Source organism: Nicotiana attenuata, chromosome 7 (genome assembly GCF_001879085.1).
Source record: "Nicotiana attenuata strain UT chromosome 7, NIATTr2, whole genome shotgun sequence".
NCBI lineage: Eukaryota > Viridiplantae > Streptophyta > Magnoliopsida > Solanales > Solanaceae > Nicotiana > Nicotiana attenuata.
Window position 1 is genome coordinate 35,014,403 of NC_031995.1, and position 22,278 is coordinate 35,036,680.

General features: G+C 37.0%; 2 protein-coding genes and 1 long non-coding RNA gene across 3 annotated transcripts in view; 2 read left to right on the top strand and 1 right to left on the bottom strand.

The window, feature by feature from the left end:
• The window catches only part of LOC109229954 (protein SODIUM POTASSIUM ROOT DEFECTIVE 1-like), a 33,064-nt gene extending 30,033 nt beyond the window's left edge, over positions 1 to 3,031 (top strand). Inside the window, exons 2-3 of the mRNA XM_019395496.1 lie at positions 2,208 to 2,364; positions 2,933 to 3,031. Of these exons, the coding sequence (XP_019251041.1) occupies positions 2,208 to 2,364; positions 2,933 to 3,031 (256 nt within the window). The remainder of the gene's footprint in view (positions 1 to 2,207; positions 2,365 to 2,932) is intronic.
• LOC109230443 lies at positions 3,193 to 3,749 on the top strand. The gene is made up of 2 exons (XR_002068639.1): positions 3,193 to 3,306; positions 3,426 to 3,749. It is a non-coding gene; the product is annotated as an uncharacterized LOC109230443 (long non-coding RNA).
• On the bottom strand, positions 13,074 to 14,624 carry LOC109229955 (protein SLOW GREEN 1, chloroplastic-like). Its single transcript, XM_019395497.1, has 2 exons — positions 14,621 to 14,624; positions 13,074 to 13,867 (listed from the first exon to the last, which is right to left on the bottom strand). The coding sequence occupies exons 1-2, from the start codon at positions 14,622 to 14,624 to the stop codon at positions 13,074 to 13,076; spliced, it is 798 nt and encodes a 265-aa protein (XP_019251042.1).

Here is a 22,278-nt window from a genome sequence, read left to right on the forward strand (position 1 = left end):
AAGGTCTACAGCGAGGCGACGTGTGTTCTAGTTTCAAGCCTATTTTGTTTCCTTTTTGGTTTTTGACTTTGTTATTTTGTCTAAGTATTTTCCGTACACATATAAATAGTCATTACACACCACTTCTAGAAGAGGGACCTGAGATTAGACCAAGGGAGAGCACGGAGCCGCCGTGGAGGCCGGAATTCATCAGATTCCATCGTTCTTCTATCAAACTTAGTAATCTTTAATTTTTCTTGATGATTTGTTGTTTTACTACCATGTCTATGTAGAGCTAAACATCACGTTCTAGGGTTGTGGTTATCATCAATATTGAAGTTTTTTAATTATATTATTGTTAATTCGAGTTATCATCTTTGGTTGTTTCTCTAATTTTGTGCATAATTGCTTAATTGTTTGGCTGGCAACTGAGTTCTATTTACTTCCATGCTATGCTTGGGAAAGTCGTATTTAGATTAGAGTAGAATTAGAGAGAGCTTGTTTCTGAACCCATGGCTCGGAGAAAGATTTCGCGGTTAGGATAGGAATATACCTAACAGTCTTGGTTAGTTGAATACCGTATCATATTCATTCATGATAGATTCAGGACAGTAGGAATACAGGGTTGATATATTATGGATAGACGGATAGTATTGTGGGAACATGCTATTTATATAAATGATCTGGTCAACTAGCAATCATAGATAATTTGGATTAACGGGTGTAATTAAGACCTCAATAGGATTGATAAATCGACCATGACCCTGGAATCTATATCTCCCTTGGTTACGTGTTTATATTTCGCTATAGTAGTTGTAATAGAAAAGTTAAACTCTTGATCTTCTGGGATAGTATATTGATTTTAGTTTGCTTAGTTAATGGTTAATCTAAGCCTCTGTGGGTTCGACATCCGACTTTCGAGTCACTTTATTACTTGATGGCCACGTATACTTGCGTGTACTTGGGGAACCAACATGTGGCAATTGAAAAATTTCGGATTTGTATATCGCTAGAATCGATTATTTATACTGGATGGTGCCGGGACTTGTGGTAATTCCAAATGACTATGGATTCTACATTTTAGTATAAGAAAGGAAAAAGGAACAATTTTAAATTCACAGAAAGTATCTTCAGAGTGGGTGTCACGGTTGTGTTACTTTTGGGGTGATTAAGAGGGAATAAGGCGGCTTATGGGCCTTAGGGCGATGTAGTTTTATGCTAGGATCTCAGGTGGTGAGCTTTGGGTAAGGATCATGATGTTCTGACAAGGAGGAGTGTCAACTTGAGGATAATTCAGGAGAAACTCGGAGGAAATAAGACAACTTAGCGGTAGGTTGGATCGATATGATAGTGGTATGCTCGGTTCTTTTGGTTCTAATGATGAGGTGAGGCCTGACGGGTGTTTTGGGCAATATTCTCAGATTTGGCGACATGCGTGGCTTTGTTGAGTTAGAAATATTTAATTTTGAAGGGAATGTCATGAATTTTGGACATCATGCCCAGTTTCTGATATTTAGATGAATGTTATAACTGCTCGGCAATCCCTAAGAAGGGTGCACATATAAGAAGGCGCTCTGTGTGGTGACTTACGAATGCTTCATTGGTATTGTGGTACTCACCTGGTTGATAGAATGCTGATATTCAAATTGTTGCTATATGGCACAAAAGAATTTTTGGAAGTATTCCTAGTGGGATGATCGTGCATGAAAGATGTGTTAGTCATTCGAGTGCTGGAGTTAGGATCAGTCACGGTGATTCATATGTTCTATGAATTTGGGGACTGAGAGTTCTCAGGAGCAGATTTTTTCAGGGTCGCGGATTATGAAGATGTGGCGAAAGTTAACTAGATAGTAGTACGTGTTATGTTTGATCATTGAGGACTTTTTGGAGGGTTATTCATCCATGCTCGGGTTACGTTTAGGCTATGATAAGCCTAGAATTTGAATGTTAAGCTTTATGCTATGATGTTCTCATATCTGTAACATTGCGTGTGCTATTTTAGCCGTGTTTGAGGCTACATAGGGTTTTAAATCCCTGAACAAACTTGCTAAATGCTTCTCAATGATGAAAAATTTCAGATTTGAGCTACGATAGCACACCGTGCACATGCCTACAATTTAGCATGTCATTTATCATATCTGGTTGAATATTATTATTAAGATTACAACTAGTATTAGCTGGAGTTGTACAAAACCTAGTGAATTTATAACACCACCTGGTTTTTCTAGGTATCTTTTGGGTGAGAAAAGTAATTTTTTAGATGCTTTATCAGATTTTGAGCCTGTTCTCAAGTTGGTTCCTAGTAATTCTGTGGAAGCTGTGAAAACAGAAACAGATGAATCTTGTCCTACAAAACCACCACCATCTTCTGCCTCTGCTAATCAGGTTTTTTCTTGCTCTTCTCCTTTCAAATCATAAAGTGTTTTCGAAGAATTAACCTAAATAACCGCCCACCCAACTGTTTAAACTAACAATAGCCGGCTGATGTATAATATATGTATAATTCATATATGTATATACACAGTATATGATATACAAGTATATAATATATGTATGCCGGCTAGGAAAAGTAAACAGTGAATCTGACTGACTATTTGTGTAAAGATCCCGTTCCCAAAGACAATTTTACGTGGCTATCCCTTTAGTCGCCGCAAAAGTAAGGGCTTTATGGCGGCCTTTAAAGTGATAATTTTGGCGACGACTCTAGTAGAAGCCAAGAAAGTTAATACTTTCTTGGCTTCTACAAGACCTTTCAACTATAACACTAGATCAAAAGCAAAAGGTATGTCTAGCATAACCTAATTTAATAGTAAGAAATTTCCTTTTTAGAAAGATATAGAAAACATTTCTCTTGTTTGTTAGCATCATAAAGTAGGAGGATTAGTTGTAGAAAGTGGTCCAAAAAAAGGACAAAAGAGACAATATATGACAGAATAATGAATATTTGTTGCAGGTGGTTGTTCTTAGAGTTTCACTGCACTGTAAAGGATGTGAAAGGAAGATGAGGAAACATATATCCAGAATGCAAGGTGTGTACCTCTGCACTTTGTGATAGGAGTAACTTTTTTCTCCTTTGTTGGGGACCATTGACATGCCCCCTTTGACATTTTCTCGATGCGTCATTTTCTTAACTTGCATACACTGTCAGTATAAATTTAGGGAAAATGACCAAATTTGCTCCTCTACTATAAAAAAGGATCAATTTACCTTTCGTTATACTATCCACACAAAAGTACCCCCGTCGTTACCCAAATGGTTCAGATATACGTCTCCTCTGTTAGGATTGTTCAAGATGGACACCCAATTTTGCGTGGCACTGATATTTTGGTGAGATGGGAACTAATGCTTTCAATAGCGCACGTCAAACTCAGTGTTAGCGCGACATGTAACCTATAGTTCTTTTACCTGTAATTACCTTATAAACAATCTGATTTTGCACCGTGCAGGTGCGACATCTTTCAACATAGATTTTGCTGCGAAGAAGGTAACGGTTATCGGGGATGTGACACCATTAGGGGTTCTTGCAAGCATTTCAAAGGTGAAGAATGCACAGCTTATGACACCAACACTGGCTTCTTCAGTCCCTTCTTCAGCCAAAGTTAATTTGAGTTATTCTTAGTTCATGAAAGATGTCAAGCAGCAGTTGGTACTGTCTCATGACAAAATAGATAATAATGTTCCTCCAACTCCAACAACTATTCACCTTATGTAAATTTTTGAAGTTTATGTGCTTTAGAAAAAGGAAATTATAGCCTGGGATCTTTTTTTAATCATCTTCCTGATGGATTCTACATTGTGGTGCTGGTGAACTTTTTGATTTTCATGGAAATTTTTTTGCTGCCTACTTACTTCACCGAGATAATATTATCCAGTATCATTGATCTTTTGTGTTTGTTACCCAAAAGTCACTTTTTGTTTGCTACGTAAAAATCATTCAATTTTGTGTTCATTACACAAAAGTCGCTTTTCTTTCTTTTGGTACACAAAAATCATTTTACTTTGCTCTAGTTATCACAAAAGTCACATTTTTACTTGAAAAGTCTATTATGCCCTTGATATTATATAAACCTTCATATTTACGTAATACCTTCTATATTATATACTATATAATATATTTTTAACTATATATTTTATTAATCAACGTTAAGAAAAAGTTAAATATACGAATATATTATAAAAGTAATATTTAGTTATTTTATTTATAAATAAAATACATAGTTAAAAATACATTATATAGTATATAATATAGAAGGTATTCCATAAATATGAAGGTTTATATAATATCAAGGGCATAATAGACTTTTCAAGTAAAAATGTGACTTTTGTAATAAACTAGAGCAAAGTAAAATGATTTTTGTGTAACAAAAGAAAGAGAAGTGACTTTTGTGTAATGAACACAAAGTTGAATGATTTTTACGTAACAAAAACAAGAAAATTTACTTTTGGGTAACAAACACAAAAGTTCATGACCATGGGTAATTTTTACGTAACAAAAACAAGAAAATTTACTTTTGGGTAACAAACACAAAAGTTCATGACCATGGGTAAAATTAACTGTTACTTTACCACATGTCACAGGATAAACTCGTCGAAAAAAACAAAGAAAATACTTGTACACAAACCAAGCAATTTACCCATAAGATTCGTAGGCTAAAGTGAGAATACATATCACATAACCAAAATTTTATATGCAAGAGATGCAATATAATTACATTTATTATCTTGTGCAAACACCAGTTATAAGTAGATCTTTTCAGTAAATTTAGCATTGTTCCAAAGTTTTCTTGCTGCAGATAAAGCTGAAAGATTGTATCCTCAGCTGCCCGGAAAGGAAAAGGAATCTGGCAATAATTTTCAAGGAAGCCTCCTCTTTCATATTCATTCTCTTTTGTTTTACTCTGAGCAATGGGGAAGGTGAGAGGGTGGAGCCAAGTTTACAATTTCAATTGTTACTCACTCCGTTTCAACTTATGTGATCTTATTTTTTTAATATGTTCCAAAACGAATAACTCATTTCTAAATTTGAAAATAATTTAACTTAAACTTCCCATTTTATCTGAAAATGAGAAGCTTTCATAGCCCTTAACCAACTGACCTTACTTCCTAACATTAGCTTACCTTTCTTTATAGTTTTCTAGTTCAACTAAGTGACTTTGTAACCTCAACATACTTTTTTTCTTCTTACTGTATCATAGGCCTTCGCCACTTCAAACGGGTGCTTTGCCCCTCTCTTTTTTTTTGAATTAGAAAGAGCGGGGTCTTACTTATTCAGGGGGGATGAAAGACAANAAAGACAAATAAAGGGATCATGGGGCTTTATGATCGGACTCTCTTCTTAAACAACTTATATCCTCCACACTTAATCAGCATTTGATAGATTATCCAACACCGAGCAATCTTAGTTATTGGTGGGGGAGAAAGATAAGGGGCGTGGTTGGTGTGTCACTAGGTCGGTGGGGGAACCCGTAGGAAGGGGGGACAACACCAAATTCACATAAAAAATCGCCAACATGAATACAAAAGAAATCTTGAATTGCGTCTAGAAATGAAACGAACCACTTCTCTTCTCGAAAAATGTTATGGTATATTTAAAGACCGCAAATTTCAAAAATCTTCCGTACATTTCGTGTCCAGTCGAACAGGATGTTAAATGAAACCAACGGAGTATTAGTTAGCAAGCTCCCTTCCTCTGTGTCAGTTAATCCATACATACATAGTCAAATCTCCAAACATTTCTCCAAAGGTTCTATTTTGATGAATCTCATAAACCCAAGAAAAAAAAATCCACCTATTTAGGTATGTGAGTAATATGAAGACTAGGCTAATGTCAGCGCAGGGCCATTCTACTGTTGATTAGAATATGTAGAATTATTTACACTATAGCCTAGGGGCGTTCATGGTTCGGTTTGGGTCGGTTTTTCCTTAAAGAAAGCAAATCAAGTAACTCGATTTTTTAAATATTGGAACCAAACCAAACCAATTAAGTCGATTTTTTATTGATTTGGTTTTTGTCGGTTTTTCGGTTTTTTCGGTTATTTATCGATTTTTTCCTTAAATATGAGACATACACTACCAAACGCATATTCCGGCAACTACATTTTTAATGTAACACTATCAAATCAATTGCTCTTTGAGAAATCTATCATTTACCAACTTGTATTGATGATAATTGAATCGAATAGTGATGAATAATTCAAGTACTCAATTAAAAATCGATTATTTATAACATGAAATAAATTCTGTTACTTAACAAAAGAAAACTACCAATCAAACTAGAATGTAAATGCAAAGAATTAGATTATTATTATAATAGAAAAGAACTAGACTAAAAATCAAATGACTAATATGTACCATAAAATTTTAGAAAGTTTATATAAAAATATACATATTTATAGGTGTAATAATAAATTTAAATAAGTACTTTTATAGTCGGTTTAGTTCGGTTTTTTCCGGTTATTTTTTGATTAAAACCAAAACCAAACCAAATTTGATCGGATTTTAAAATTCAAAACCAAAACCAAACCTAAAAAATATCGATTTTTTGGTCGGTTTGGTTCGGTTTACGGTTTGGTTCGGTTTTTCTGATTTTTATGAAGACCCCTACTATAGCCTGTATATTGAAAACTTTCCAATGAAAAGGATGCATATATTGTTGCCATACAACTTCGTATAAAGCATATCACATGAGTCATGACACTTGAATCAAGAGATTTTCCAATTCATTGAAAATGGTTCAAAAGAAAATGCTGAGGTTATTACTAAGATTTTCTTTCCACCTTTATATTGGGGTTAAATTAGTAGATTCAGTATAAACAGAAAACTTCAAGACATGAAGAGAAAAGAGCATCTTTGGACTCCAATAATTTTTTCTTTCTTTTCATAAGTGAGATATCCCCAATGGTCAATGGCACACCGTTTGAAACCAGTGAATAATGCGCACCTCAACTCTTCTCCACTTAAATTTCATGCTTTTTGTTTACTTTGAGATTTGACACCGTGACGTGTGCCTAACTCACACGTCATTTGTTGCGCTCTTACGATTAGACCAAAGCCCAGGAGGCAAAGAGAAATGAATTTCTAGTGGGCTATTCAGTCCTATGTTGAGTCCAAAAAGTTGCCGCATCCGTATCAGATTCTTAAAAGAAAAACTACTTTTGGAGGATCCGTTTCACGCCTCAAAATCCGAGGAGCGCGACCGGCGCTCAACCGAGTAAACCCGACCGAGCAAGCCTGTTAGATCTCATTCTACCCAATCTAACTCATGAATAACCAGGAGATGGACTCCATTAATCAAATTCTATAAACATATCATTAACGATTTCCATTTTATTTTCATTAGCAACTTCATTCGCAATATTAAAGGTATTAGAAGTTTTATACATCATTGCCAAACATCAATATTTCTGTTTTAAATTCCCATGCCCGACACTACCCACAACCTATTTACGGAGCCTCTAACTACAACTAAAGAATAATATGGAAATGCCGGCAACAAGGCTCCGGCTATACCTTACACAAATACCTAAATAAGACTCCGGGAAGAAGAGCGGCATGAGCCACACAGGGTCCCGAGAGGAAAGGGGCTCACCAATACAGCTGACGGAAAATGGATAAAGTGCTACTGTCGGTGGACTGGAGTACCTGCTATAGAACCACCTACAATCATAACACAAATGTAGCGCCCCCGGCAAAAGGGACGTCAGTACATTTGAATTGTACTGGTATGTATAAACAAACTTCACCCTAAGTAAAATCAAATAACACACAAGTAACAGACATCAATAAAATCAACGATCAAATGCGCGTGAAAGAAACAATCAAAGCCAAACAAGTTTCACAATCTTTCCTTTTCCCCTTCAACATTATCACATCAATGATTTCATAATTTTCTCATATTTTCATTTCAATAGTGATTTCGATCACTTTCCACCCTTATTACCTCGGCCACCCTTATCACCACAACCCACACCTTATTACTTCGTATTGCGGCGCGCAACCCGATCCCACCGAACAATCACAATTCACAAACAACACACAACAACAATAATTCACAAGAACAACAACAACAATTCTCAAAGATCAACCACAACAATTCACAAGAATTTCCGTAGCCATCAATACCATTTCATCATATTCAACAATTCATATGCGATTTAAGTCACCACAATAATTACCCACGACAAGCCAAATATGTTATTACCACAATTGTTCCAAGTGCATCATTTACGATTTCCTTCCATCATTTGTTTCTCAGTTCTTTCCACATAACACTTTCACAATCACACACCCACATTTGATTTGTTTCCATTTACTTGCACCATCATATCGTAAGACTTAACCAACAACGTTCAAGGCACATTAATCACAAGAATTCACAAATAGTTCACATAAGTAAACACATACTTCCATGTCGACATCCTCAAGCTTTTACAAACTTTGCACATAACAAGATAGGCACATCAAATCACTTCTCACAATCACATATAACTTGGTGGTATGGAAATCAACTAAGGCAATCAATTCACATATTTTCATACAAGGTACACATACCGTATGCTCGNCTGGGTTATGCCAAGTTCCCGAGCCAATTCCAAACTTGCAATGACAGCTTCATACTCTGCTTCATTGTTAGTTATCGAATGACACTTTATAGCTTGTCTAATAGTTTCACCCGTGGGTGGTACGAGAACTATTCCTAAACCTGCGCCTTTTATGTTAGATGAACCTTCAGTGAATAAAACCCAAGTTCCCGGGTTTGCACCATTAAAAACTTGTAATTCTTTTTCAGCTTCTAATTGCATCCCCTGACTGAAATCAGCTACGAAATCAGCTAATACCTAAGATTTTATAGCAGTTCTAGGTTGATAAGTGATGTCGTACTCACTTAATTCTATAGCCCATTTCGCTAATCTACCTGATAATTCATGTTTATGTATAATGTTTCGTAATGGAAAAGCAGTAACCACAGCAATGGGATGACATTGAAAGTAAGGACTTAATTTTCTAGATGCCATAATCAAGGCTAGCGCTAATTTTTCTAATTGCGGGTACCGTGTTTCTGCATCTAGCAAAGACTTGCTTACATAATAGATAGGAGATTGTTTACCTTGATCCTCCCGAGCTAAAACAGCACTTACCGCAACTTCTGACATGGCAAGATAAATGAGTAACTTCTCTCCTACCTTTGGTTTCGCCAACAACGGTAGATTTGACAAATATACTTTCAGATTCTTAAGTGCTTGCTGACAATATTCGTTCCATTCAAAATGATCCTGTTTCTTTAAAGCTGAGAAAAATTTGAAGCATTTTTCTGAAGACTTGGAAATGAATCTTCCCAGAGCTGCAATTCTCCCGGTTAACCTTTGAAACTCTTTCTTGTTAGAAAGTATATCTGGAATTTCTTCAATGGCCTTAATCTGTGCAGGATTCACTTCAATTCTACGTTTAGAAACAAGAAAACCTAAAAAATTTCCTGACGCCACTCCAAATGCACATTTTTCTGGATTCAACATCATATTATATTTTCGTAAAGTTTTAAACGTATCAGATAAGTGTGATATATGATCTTCTGAATGTTGAGTTATAACTAGTATATCATCTATATATACTTCCATGGTTTTACCTAAATGTTCTTGAAACATTTGTGTGACCAACCTTTGATACGTTGCACCTGCATTCTTAAGACCGAAATGTCACGCCCCAAAATCCGAGGAGCGCGACCGGCGCTCAACCGAGTAAACCCGACCGAGCAAGCCTGTTAGGTCTCATTCTACCCAAACTAATTCATGAAAAAATAGGAGATGGACTCCATTAATCAAATTCTATAAACATATCAATAACAATTTCCATTTCATTTTCATTAGAAACTTCATTCGCCACTTTAAAGGTATTACAAGTTTTATACATCATTGCCAAACATCAACATTTCTATTTAAAATTCCCATGCCCGACACTACCCACAACCTGTCTACGGAGCCTCTAACTACAACTAAAGAATAATATCGAAATGCCGGCAACAAGGCTCCGGCTATACCTTACACAAATACCAAAATAAGACTCCGGGAAGAAAAGCGGCTTGAGCCACGCAGGGCCCCCAGAGGAAAGGGGCTCACCAATTCAGCTGACGGGATGGGAAGGAGTGCTATTGACGGTGGACTGGAGTACCTGCTATAGATCCACCTACAATCATAACACGAATGTAGCGCCCCCGGCAAAAGGGACGTCAGTACATTTGAATTGTACTGGTCTGTATGAAAAAACTTTACCCCAAGTAAAATCAAACAATACAAACTTTACCCCAAGTAGAATCAAACAATACAAACTTTACCCCAAATAGAATCAAACAATACAAACTTTACCCCAAGTAGAATCAAACAATACAAACTTTACCCCAAGTAGAATCAATCAATACACAAGTAACAAACAGTAATAGAACCAACAATCAAATGCACGTGAAAGAAACAACAAAAGCCAAACAAGTTTCACAATCTCTCCTTTTCCCCTTTCAACATTTTTCCGTCACATCAATGATTTCAATAGTGATTTCGATCACTTTTTCCACCCTTATTACCTCGGCCACCCTTATCACCACAACCCACACCTTATTACTTCGTGTTGCGGCGCGCAACCCGATCCCATCGAACAATCACAATTCACAAACAACACACAAGAACAACAATTCACAAGAACAACAACAACAATTCTCAAAGAACAACCACAACAATTCACAAGAATTTCCGTAGCCATCAATACCATTTCATCATATTCAACAATTCATATGCAATTTAAGTCACCACAATAATTACCCACAACAAGCCAAATATGTTATTACCACAGCTGTTCCAAGTGCATCATTTACGATTTCCTTCCATCATTTGTTTCTCAGTTCTTTCCACATAACACTTTCACAATCACACACCCACATTTGATTTGTTTCCATTTACTTGCACCATCATATCGTAAGACTTAACCAACAACATTCAAGGCACATTAATCACAAGAATTCACAAATAACTCACATAAGTAAACACATACTTCCATGTCGACATCCTCAAGCTTTTACAAACTTTGCACATAACAAGATAGGCACATCAAATCACTTCTCACAATCACATATAACTTGGTGGTATGGAAATCAATTAAGGCAATCAATTCACATATTTTCATACAAGGTACACATACCGTATGCTCGTCACAACAAGGGGATTCTACAAGAGTTAAAGTTAGCCATACATATCTCGTTTAAGCTTTCCTTAAGTTACTACAACGTTCCGGAAATTCTAGCAATTCCAATCTAGTTTGAGACATAACAAAATTGAACACAAATTAGAAAGGTATTCATGGTTTCAGCTCATTTGAGCATTTTATCAAATACTAGTTGAGCATCTTAATCTCAAGTCTCTTTTTCAAGGTTTTCCTTCATTCCCCAACCAAATCTTTACTTATTTATGTTAAACAATCTTCCCATAAACCTAAGTTGAACATGCATGTATACACAATATTAATACACCCAAGAATCATACCTTAATAACCCATCTTATACTCCAAACTCGAAACTAAAACCTAGGGTATAGAATCTTACCTCTTAGATGAAGAACTTGTGATTGGGATCTTTGATTCTTGAAGATTGATGCAAGATTGGATGATTTAAATGTTGGGTTCCTCCTTCTCTCTCTAAAATGCTCTCACCTCTCTCTAAAATCAGTAGAAAATGACCGCAAAATAAACCCTAAAACCTATATATTAAAATGGGGTCGGGTTATAAAAATTTAAAAATTAACCCTCCGATATCAAGTATGCTACGCAGAATCCACCGCAGAATGGGTATGCGGGCCGCAGATTCATCGCAGAACTCGTTGCCCAAAACTGGGCTGTTCTGCCTCATTCTGCGACCATTCTGCGATCGCAGAATGGTTATGCGGTCCGCAGAGTTAAATCTGCGATAGCAGATTTCACGCAGAATCGTATTTTTTCAGCTTTTGGTAATTTGATCATAACTTTGTGTAGGAATGTTCAAATGACGAACGGTTTGAAGCGTTGGAAAATAGACTTGAAGACCTTTAATTTGATAGGTTATCCATCACCTAAAACCTTACAGATATTTAGATATGCTCGTTCAAAGTATGGACTAGTGCAAGATCGTTGGGAATTTTAGCCTATTATGGACTTTTCCAATTTTTCTTAGACTTAGGCATTTCCTTGGATCCCAAATTACTTACCATAAGACTTATACACATATTTACCAAATCCAATGGATGTACACCATGTTAATAGCACATAAAAATATTATAATAAGCCTACGTGACACCACGAAATCCTAAATTACTTAGCGAAAATTTCCAGGGCCTTACAATCCGACACGCACCCGACGATATTTTTTGAGAGTCCGAGCAACATAGCTATTAACAGAAAACCTCATGTAGGAGAAGATCAACATAATATGTACTAATGAACTTCTAGCTTGTATTCCAAAAACCAGATAAGCAACTATATGGAACATGAAATGTTGTAGCCTGATGCTCAAATTATGTTTACCAAAGGTTAGACTTGTTTAAAATGAAGCAGAGTGATTGCTAACTGCTCCCACATATCTGTAGCAGCTAACTTTTCCCATGAAATCTTGTGTCTTCAGCCTCAGAAGTCACAACTCACAAGTCACAACATACAGGACTCGGAGCATATTGCACAGGAATGATTAATATCACAAAGTATCAATCTGTTTCACATTCTTGATAAAATTAAATATAGTTTATCATGTCATTCAAAATATCATTTGAGTTTAAATAGCTTCAAGTTCCATTCACTAACAAACATCAGCTCTGCCTCTGTTCCAAACAAGTAGGGATCGGCTATATGAATCTACATTAACGATGTTTTGAGCTCTATTCCACTAATTTACAAAGATTTTTGTTTGATGTCTGAATTCCAACCTTATTGCTAAAACTAAATATAAAAGACTACCTTCTCAAACCTGAGATTTTAAAAGAATCTAAACATCTAACAAGAAAAATATAAACAAACTACAAACACATAATGCAACTCGATTTCTACCATACCTCAATCATATAATCCTCCAACAAAAACCTTTTTTTCCATCAAGTTGCCATCATAAATTCAAACCTTGCATTAGGATTCTCACGCGGTACTAGTCCCCGATACTTCTCAAAATACTTCTCAGCCTCGTCGTTCTTCTTCAACATTGTATATATCATGCCTTGACACAAGTAAGGCCTAAAATCACTCGGCTCTTCATCGACTAACTCATGATAAAACTTCAAAGCGTCCTCATATTTACCTTCAATTACCCATATTTGCGCAAGCAAGAGCTTAAAATCCCTCATTTCATCCTTTCTATTCTCCTCCTCACACATTTTAATTCCCTCCTCAACTTCTTTCTCTATTTCCTTCATTTCCTCTAACGAGTCGACTTCTGATCCTGCCACCACAACAAGCCCGCGATAAGCCTCAACGTGATAAGGATCCTTCGATATTACTTCTCTAAATCCTAGTTTGGCTAATTCAAGCTCCCCATTATGAACATACAAATGAGATTTCAAAAAACACCATTCAATCTCATTCGACTCGAGCTCGATTAACTTGTTTAATATGCTAAGCGCATCCACTAATTCTCTATTCTTAATGTGATTTTCTAACAAATTTCTCAAGATATCAACATCATTGGAGTTAGAGAGGAGTTCCTCTTCGAGGGCGTTTTTGGTATTATTTTCTGAGACTGCTTCATTTGCAGTTGTATCAACATCATTGGGGTTAGAGACAAGGTCCTCTTCGAGGGAATTTTTGGTATTATCTTCATTTATAGTTGTTGTGTCAACGGTGGGTGGAGGAGAAAGAGGAGTAGAAATGGCTGGTTTAGGGTTGATATAGAATCCTGTGAGGAAAAGTGTAGTGGCGGTAATGGTGGAAATTAATGTGGGTTTAAGGAAAGAGTGTTTGAAGGGTTGTGATTTAAGGGTTTTAGGAATTGAGAAGGAGGATTTGATGGGTAAGTAAGAGGAGGATAAAGATAGTGGTAATTGGGTTCTATAGGAAAGAGAATTATTAAGGGGTTGTTTAGTTAACACAGAGCAATGTTGATCGAATGAAGGAATGAATTGGTTGTGAAAATTGTTCTTTTTTGCAGCGAAAGTGTTTAAAGTGTTCATGGTGTTGGGGGTGGGGGATGTGTTATGGGGTTTGATGAAGAAGAAAGAGTGAGAGTTCTTAAACCCTGATGATAATGGAAGGTCAGTTGCAGAATCCCAATTCTTGGAAAATTTTGGACAAGTTACACATTTTGCCGACCAGCCAAAAATAATTATATTTGTTATTCAAATATATATATATATATATATATATATATATATATATATATATATATATATATATATATATATATATATATATGTATATATATACACATACTTTTTGGCTATTATTTTTGGCAAAGGGAGAAAGCAGGGGGCAAGTGCACAGATAGCCATTCTCACGAGTACTATTTAGAGATTATCCTGTATTTATTTTGTCATGAAATTTTAAACTAAAAGTCTTAACTTCAAGACAGTTCAGGGCATTTGCATCTATGCCCCCTTTTTGGGTCACCTTTTAACTTATACCCGCTTTGCAAAAAAATTTGCAACCGTACCCATTTTTCGGGTAACTTCAGACATACGGGCCTGAAGTAGCAAAAATTTATGTCTGAAGTTTGAACTTCAGAATGTTTTGCCTGAAGTGTAGAAGTTTGCCCTGACTTGCAAAAGCAATCACGCAAACTTCAGTTCATAGTGCAAATGGCAAACTTCAGTTCAATAAAACTACAGTATGTTTTGCTGAAGTTTTTGTTTGTAATTGCTGAACTTCAGCATTCTAGCAGCTGAAGCTTTGTTCTGTATTTGCTGAACTTCAGCATGTTTTAGCTGAAGCTTTGTTCTGTTTGTGATGAACTTCAGCATTCTTAGAGCTGAAGTTCTAAACAACAATGAATTTAATAAATCATGATTAGCAGCGATTGATGCTGTTCATTTTAAAGATTAAAGAACGAAAAATATTTTCGACATGAAAACAAGTTACTACAGATAAATTAGAACCAAAAACCAATGTGCATCTAAAGCTAAAATATCTAAGAGGTTAAATTATTGTGAATATGACCAAACTGAACATAATGGGACAAGCAAATATATATGAACCATTAGGCTAGAACGCATAACAATATCTCAAGCTTCAGCATTCAGAAAACGACGGAGGAGAAGGAGAAGGAGAAGGAGAAAGAGGCCTGATGTTGTTTAAACAGTAGGTACAAGTTAAGACTTTTTTAAAAAGCGAGTATAGGTTAATGGGGGGGACCAAATAGGGCGCCCCTTGCAATTTTACGCATTTTTGTCCTGAAAAATTAAACTGAAAAACTAAAATTCAGGACGCATTGGCTAATTCCTAAATAGCAGCTTTTTAAAGTGGCCACTTGGTGTCATTTCTACAAGAAAGCAACAAAGGCATATTTTTGGGGGCATTTGCATCTATACCCGCTTTTTGTGTCACATTTTAACTTGTGCCGTTTTGCAAAAACAATTGCAAGCGTACCCACTTTTTCGCATAACTTCAGCATACGGAGTTGAAGTAGCAAAGGCAATCACGCAACTTCAGCTCTAGAGCTGAAGTTTTTGTTTTGTAACTGGCAAACTTCAGCTCTAGAGCTGAAGTTCTTGTTTAGTAACTCGCGAAGAGCTGAAGTTTTTGTTTTTGTAACTGGCGAACTTCAGCTCTAGAGCTGAAGTTTTTGTTTTGTAACTGGCGAACTTCAGCTCTAGAGCTGAAGTTATTTAGTTCATTTGTAAAAACATCAGCACTATTTATGTTTGTTTGGGATCTTGGTCATTTGTATTTTGTTTGTAATTATGCAACAAGAAAAGAAAACGAGAGTATGCACAAATCTAATAACTCATCATCATTCACTGATCAGTAAAGTCACCAATTTCAACAAAAATCTTGCAACTGAAACTAACGTGCCTCTGAAATAATTGGTTACATCAACAAGTAACGTAGTCTAAATTTACTATTACATAGCTTTGAAAGAAGAAAAAAGGGAATGAATTAACAAGGGTCAAAATATAGATGACCAAGATCCCAAACAAACATATACACCAAGAATCTACTCATCTAATATAGTTACAGCTAGTTATTTAGTTCATTTGTAATTATTTATAATTTGTTTTTATATAATCTGATTAACATATTTATGGCAATCATCCCATGAACTGAAGTTCCATAGCAGCACCAAAAGCAGCAGAAGAAAGAAGAAGAAGAAGAAGAAGAAGAAGAAGAAGAAGAAGAGAAGAAGAAAACGAAGGAGGAGAAGGAGGAGGAGAAAGCGGGCTGAAGTTATTTAAAAAGTGGGTACAAGTTAAAAGTTTTAAAAAGAATGGGTATAGGTTAAATGGGGCCGACCAAATAGGGCGCCCCGTGCAATTTTTACCATATTTTTGGGCTCAGGCGAAAAACTTCAATGGATTTGGGTTTTTCGCTTCAAGCCTGTCTAGGAACTAGTTTTTGGTTTGCATAACAATGGACTAGAAATAAAAGTCCTTGTACTTCCCAACAACATTAATAACAACTATACCTCAATTTTGAACAAGTTAGGTTGGTTATATGAATCTTTTCCAATCTTCAATATACATTCTCATTGCATTTGAAATCGGTTCAATTTGGACTTGGTTTCATCCCTTTACTCCATAATTTGTCTTTTAAGGCAAAATAGGTTTCTTGACAATTAGATATTCTCTAACTCTCACAGCTAATCCCTACAACATCATATAGTTGCTAACCAAATAAAAGGCACTTGCACTTTGTGTGACTGTTATGTGGTTAAGGGTTCATCAACCAAGTTAAAGGCAATCCTTTCGTACCCTACAAATTACATACAGGCCTTGTGCACACATGAAATTCAATGCATAGAATGACGGGGGATTTGCATCTATATTTGCTTTTTGGGTCACGTTTTAATTTGTGTCCGCTTTACAAAAAAAATTACAAGCGTACCCACTTTTTCGCGTAACTTCAGCATACGGCGCTGAAGTAGCAAAGGCAACCACGCAAAACTTCAGCATTCTAGTAGACGGGCCTGAAGTAGCAAGTGTGGTGAACCAAGTGTGCTGAAGTCTTTGTCTGTAATTGCTGAACTTAAGCATAGTAGCTGAAGTTTTGTTCTCTATGCTGAAGTTTTTGTTTGTAATTGCTGAACTTAAGCATAGTAGCTGAAGTTTTGTTCTCTATTTGCTAAAGTTTTATTTGTTATTGCTGAACTTAAGCATAGTAGTTGAAGTTTTATTCTCTATTTGCTGAAGTTTTTATTTGTAATTGCACTAAATAAGCTGAATTTTTTTGTCCTGGATTCATTAGTTTTGTCATTAAGCTTTTTCAAAAACTTCAGCAGAAGATGCTGAAGTTATTTAGTTCATTTATAAAAACTTCAGCACTAAATAAGCTGAAGTTTTTTTGTCCTGAATTCATTAGTTTTGTCATAAAGCTTGTTCAAAAACTTCAGCAGAAGATGCTGAAGTTATTTAGTTCATTTGTAAAAACTTCAGCACTAAATAAGCTGAAGTTTTTTTGTCCTGGATTCATTAGTTTTGTTATAATCAGACTACTATAAAATAATCAGATTGCCAACAGTATCAAAATCATAAAATTTTGGAAATAAATAAACGTGAAAAGAACAGAATTATCATGAAAAGAATCGCTAAGTGTGACCTTAAACTTCCCGTACGTGGAAATATTCACAAATTATTGTCTACTAACTTACGTAATTATTTATAATTTATTTTTAAATAATCTGATAAACATATTTATGGCAATCATACCATGAACTGAAGTTTCATAGCAGCACCAACACCAGCAGAAGAAAGAAGAAGAAGAAGAAGAAGAAGAAGAAAATGAAGGAGAAGGAGGAGAAAGGGGGCTGAAGTTGTTTAAAAAGTGGGTACAAGTTAAAACTTTAAAAAAATGGGTATAGGTTAAATGGGGGCGACCAAATAGGGCGCCCCCTGCAATTTTTACTAGAATGACGCCCTAAAAGCCCAATATTTTTACTTGGGTCCCGTGTCGCAGGACCATGATGACTAGATTGTTTAACACAGGAAATTACATTCAATGACTTTGAAAATGGATAGTCTTGATTTTTTTACCATCGCTTGCCCTATGGGAAAACCTTTAGTATCTCTTTATTGATGGCACTGATATAGTGTCTCTTTATTGATGCTACTGATATAGTGTCTCTTTTCGTCTTCTTGAGCCGAGGGTCTATCGAAAACAACCTCGATGGGTTAGAGGTAAGGTCTGCGTACACACTACCCTCCCCAGACCCCACTTGTGGGACTATATTGGGTCGTTGTTATTGTTGTTGTTGCCCTATGGGAAAACCTTTAAGGTCAAAAGTCAATATTGTTGTCTATGAAATAAGCGAAGGGCAACACTTATTAAACCTGTAGTTCTGCATATGGGACAAGAGGTGGCAGCGAAATTCTACATGGAACAAGAGATATCAAAAAATTAATACTGGCCGCGAAATGTCCTATTTGTGCATTTTACCCGTTTAACACATATGGATGAACTACAAGCATCGGACAACGTTGATCCCAATTCCTTTTTTTTTGTTAAAAGGATATTATATTTATACTAGTTAAACAGGAGAAGCTACATTTGGAGCATTACTGGGGTATCTCAGAGACCCCATAGTTGCAATATTCTGCATAATTGTATTTAAGTTAGAACCCACAAAAGATCTAGGTAATTCAGTTCCTAGGATGTCTGCCCAAAATACATCATTGGCAAGCATCGGAGGAACTGGTAATGACAACGACTTGTTCAAAAAAATCTCCTTTGCTGCTTCCTTGGCCAATGGATCAGCTACTCTGTTCTGCTCCCGGTAGATGTGCCTCACTACCACGCTGCCCATCCTTTGGATGATTGATCTGCATTCACAAATTAGAGGGTCAAAAATTAGATTTCCATTCAAGAGCATATTTATTGTTTCCGCTGAATCAGTGTTTATAGTGGAACTATATTATTTTGCTCCGCTAGTTGTAGACCCCGAATGAGGGCCTGAACTTCTGCCCTTGTATTTTTTGTTTGGGGTATATTGTCCATGTAGCCCAATATCCAGTCTCCATTGTGGTTTCTGAATATTCCCCCTGAACCTCCTATTCCTGGGTTCCCCTTTGCTGCTCCATCTGTATTCAGTTTGAAGGAACCTCTGGGTGGGGGTTCCCATTTTAGCATGATCTGGTGAGTTACCTTTGTTGATACATTCTTTGTAAGCATAAGGTACTCTGTTGCCTTTGAGATAGTGTTATTGGAATTAATTTGTTCCTTTTTGTTATTGAAAACATTGCTGTTTCTTGTGATCCAGATGTGCCAAAGACAAAAGTGGATGAGGTTGTCCCAACCTATGTAGTTATTGTAAGGAACAGTTTTGAGAGAGTTCCATGTTGATTGCCACTGGTGGCTATTGAAGACTGGGTGATTTAAGCTAGTTCCTGAGGACTTGCATAGGATGTCATTCCAGAAGTGGACAGCATTGGGACATTCAAAGAAAATGTGGGTAATGTCTTCCTGGTATTGTTACAGTAGTGGCATTGAGGGACACAGTTGATTCCAATGGAGTGGAGAAAGCTCCTAGTTGGGAGTCTTTTATGGATTAGGAGCCAGATGAAGTATTTGATTTTGTTGGGGGCTTGAATCTTCCAGATCCATTTGAAGTGTACTTATTCCCTAGAAGGGAGACTTGCTATAGTCCTACTTAGGAAGGAGTAAGCAGAGCTATGTGAGAACTGGCCATTAGGAGTCAAATCCCATATAAGGTTGTCATCCTTAGTTGTGTCACTGGGAATGAATACAGAATTCAGTAGGTTCAGAATACTTGGGGGAAGGATGATGGACAGGGTTGAGGTATCACAATTGCCCAGGTTGTGGATTGAATCAACCTTGGCTTGAAGGTCATTTTGAGTTAAAGGGCCTTCTATCATTTGCCTGATTGCTGGCTGATTAGGGATCCAAGTGTCATTCAAGAACTGACCTTATTCCCTCGGTTGACTACCCATCTGCTTGCTTTGCTGCAAATCTCCCAGCCCTTTAGGATGCTTTTCCAGATTGGGGATTTTGTGTTCTTGGGGTGTCTCAATGCATTTACTGGTCTAGACATGTTGCAATGTTTATGGATGAGGACTCTAGCCCATAGACTATTGGTAGTCTTATAAGCTCTCCAAGCCAGGTTTGTGAGTAAAGCTTTGTTCTTGATGCTAGCCTTTTGGAGCCCTATCCCTCCTTCAGCCTTGGTCTTAGTGACTACATCCCACTTGATCAGATGCAACTTTGTCTTTTCAGGGGTGGTGCCCCAAAGGAAATTTCTCTGAATTCTATCAATCTGATTAGTGACTTTGGTAGGTAGATTTATGTATTGGATGACATGGATTGGGATGCTGTTCAAGGAGGTCTTGGCCATTACTGTTCTCCCAGCCATGTTAAGGCATTTTGTTTTCCAACCAGCCAACTTGGATTGCATGTTGTCAATGATGAATTGGAAGTCTGTAGCTGATTGTTTTTTATGGATAATGGGAAAACCCAGGTATTTTCCAAAAGATGTTGTGTGCCTGATGGACAAATAGGTGGAGAGGTGTTGGAGGGTATCCTGAGAGGTGTTTGAAGAGAACAGGACCCTTGATTTGGTGAGATTTATTTCTTGTCCTGATTGTTCATTGAAATTCTGCAATATAGAAAGAATGGTATTGCAGTTTCTGTCATTGGCTTTGGCAAAGAGGGTGAGCAGCAAAGAATAGGTGTAATATTTTTGGTCCAGACCTACTTATACTTATGGGGTACCATTTGTTCTGAAGTACTGCCTTGTCAATGGATCTAGATAGTCTTTCCATGCACATAATGAATAGGTAGGGAGACATAGGGTCTCCCTGCCTAATGCCTCTTGAGGGATTGAAAGACTGTTTTTCCCCCATTGACAAGAATGGAGATGGAGGAACTACTGATGCATGACATGATGAGTTTGGATAGGCCCTGGGGGAAGTTGAAGGCATCCATAGTTTCTCTAATAAACGACCATTCCAGCCTATCAAAGGCCTTCTCTAGGTCTATTTTTAGGATCATGTTGCCATTCTTCCCCTTCATTTTCCTAAAGTTAGTGATATATTCTTGAAAATGATGGCATTGTCACAGGCCCTTCTGTTAGATAGGAAGCTTGCTTGGCTTGGCCCAATGATGTGGGGGAGGATAGGTTTTATCCTGTTCACAATGATTTTTGTGACTGCCTTGTAGATGGTATTGTAGAGGCCAATGGGTTTGAAGTTTTTTAGCATTGAAGCTTTGGGGCATTTTGGTATTAGACACAGAAGAGTTTGGTTCATGGTGCTGTCCATAGAGCTCGTGGTGAAGTATTTTTGGCAGAAGTTTGTGATAGAGTCCCCTACTATATCCCAATATTTTTTGGTAGAAGAAAGGGTGAAGGCCATCTGGGCCAGGAGATTTTAAAGGTTTATTTGAGAAGACTGCCCTTATAATCTCACTCACTTGAAGGGGTCTATCCATAAAAGCCCTTTGGCTCTGGGACAGGATGGGTTCTATGGAGGAGTGATCAGTGGTTTCCCAAGGGGCTTCGGTGTGGGAAGTTGTGTATAGATCAGTAAAGAAGCCAACAATAGCTAAATGGATGTCTTTTTGGTCATGAAGCCAATTACCATTCTCTTCTTTAAGGGAGAGGATTCTGTTCCTCCTTCTTCTGTTGAGGGTTGATGTGTGAAAGAACCTAGTGCTGGCATCACCCTCATTTAGCCAGTTGATCCTCAACTTTAATTTCCAGAAGTCTTCTTCACTTTTGAGGATTTGGTTGAGTTCAACATTTAGCTCAGCTTCAAGATTTAGCGGGTAACTACTGAATTGGTAGCTAGGAGACTTTTGGATGACAGAGATTCTAGCCAGGAGTCTCTTCTTTTGATGGAAGATGTTTCCAAAGACTTCCTGGTTCCACTTGGTTACCAGAGTCTTGAAGCTTTCTGTGGATTGAAGGAGGGAGGATTGGTCAGAGAAGGCCCTATTGATGATGTTGGGGAAGGAGAGGTGGCTAGCCCACATTGATTCAAACCTGAAGGGCCTTGATGGTTTATTGTTTGGAGGCCCTACCAAGTGAATTTGCAACGGACAGTGATCTGAGTGGGTCCTAGGGAGGTGAAGTACAATAGCTTCAGAGTACTGTTCTATCCAACCTTCATTGGCGAAGCACCTATCTATTCTTTCCAGAATTAGGGA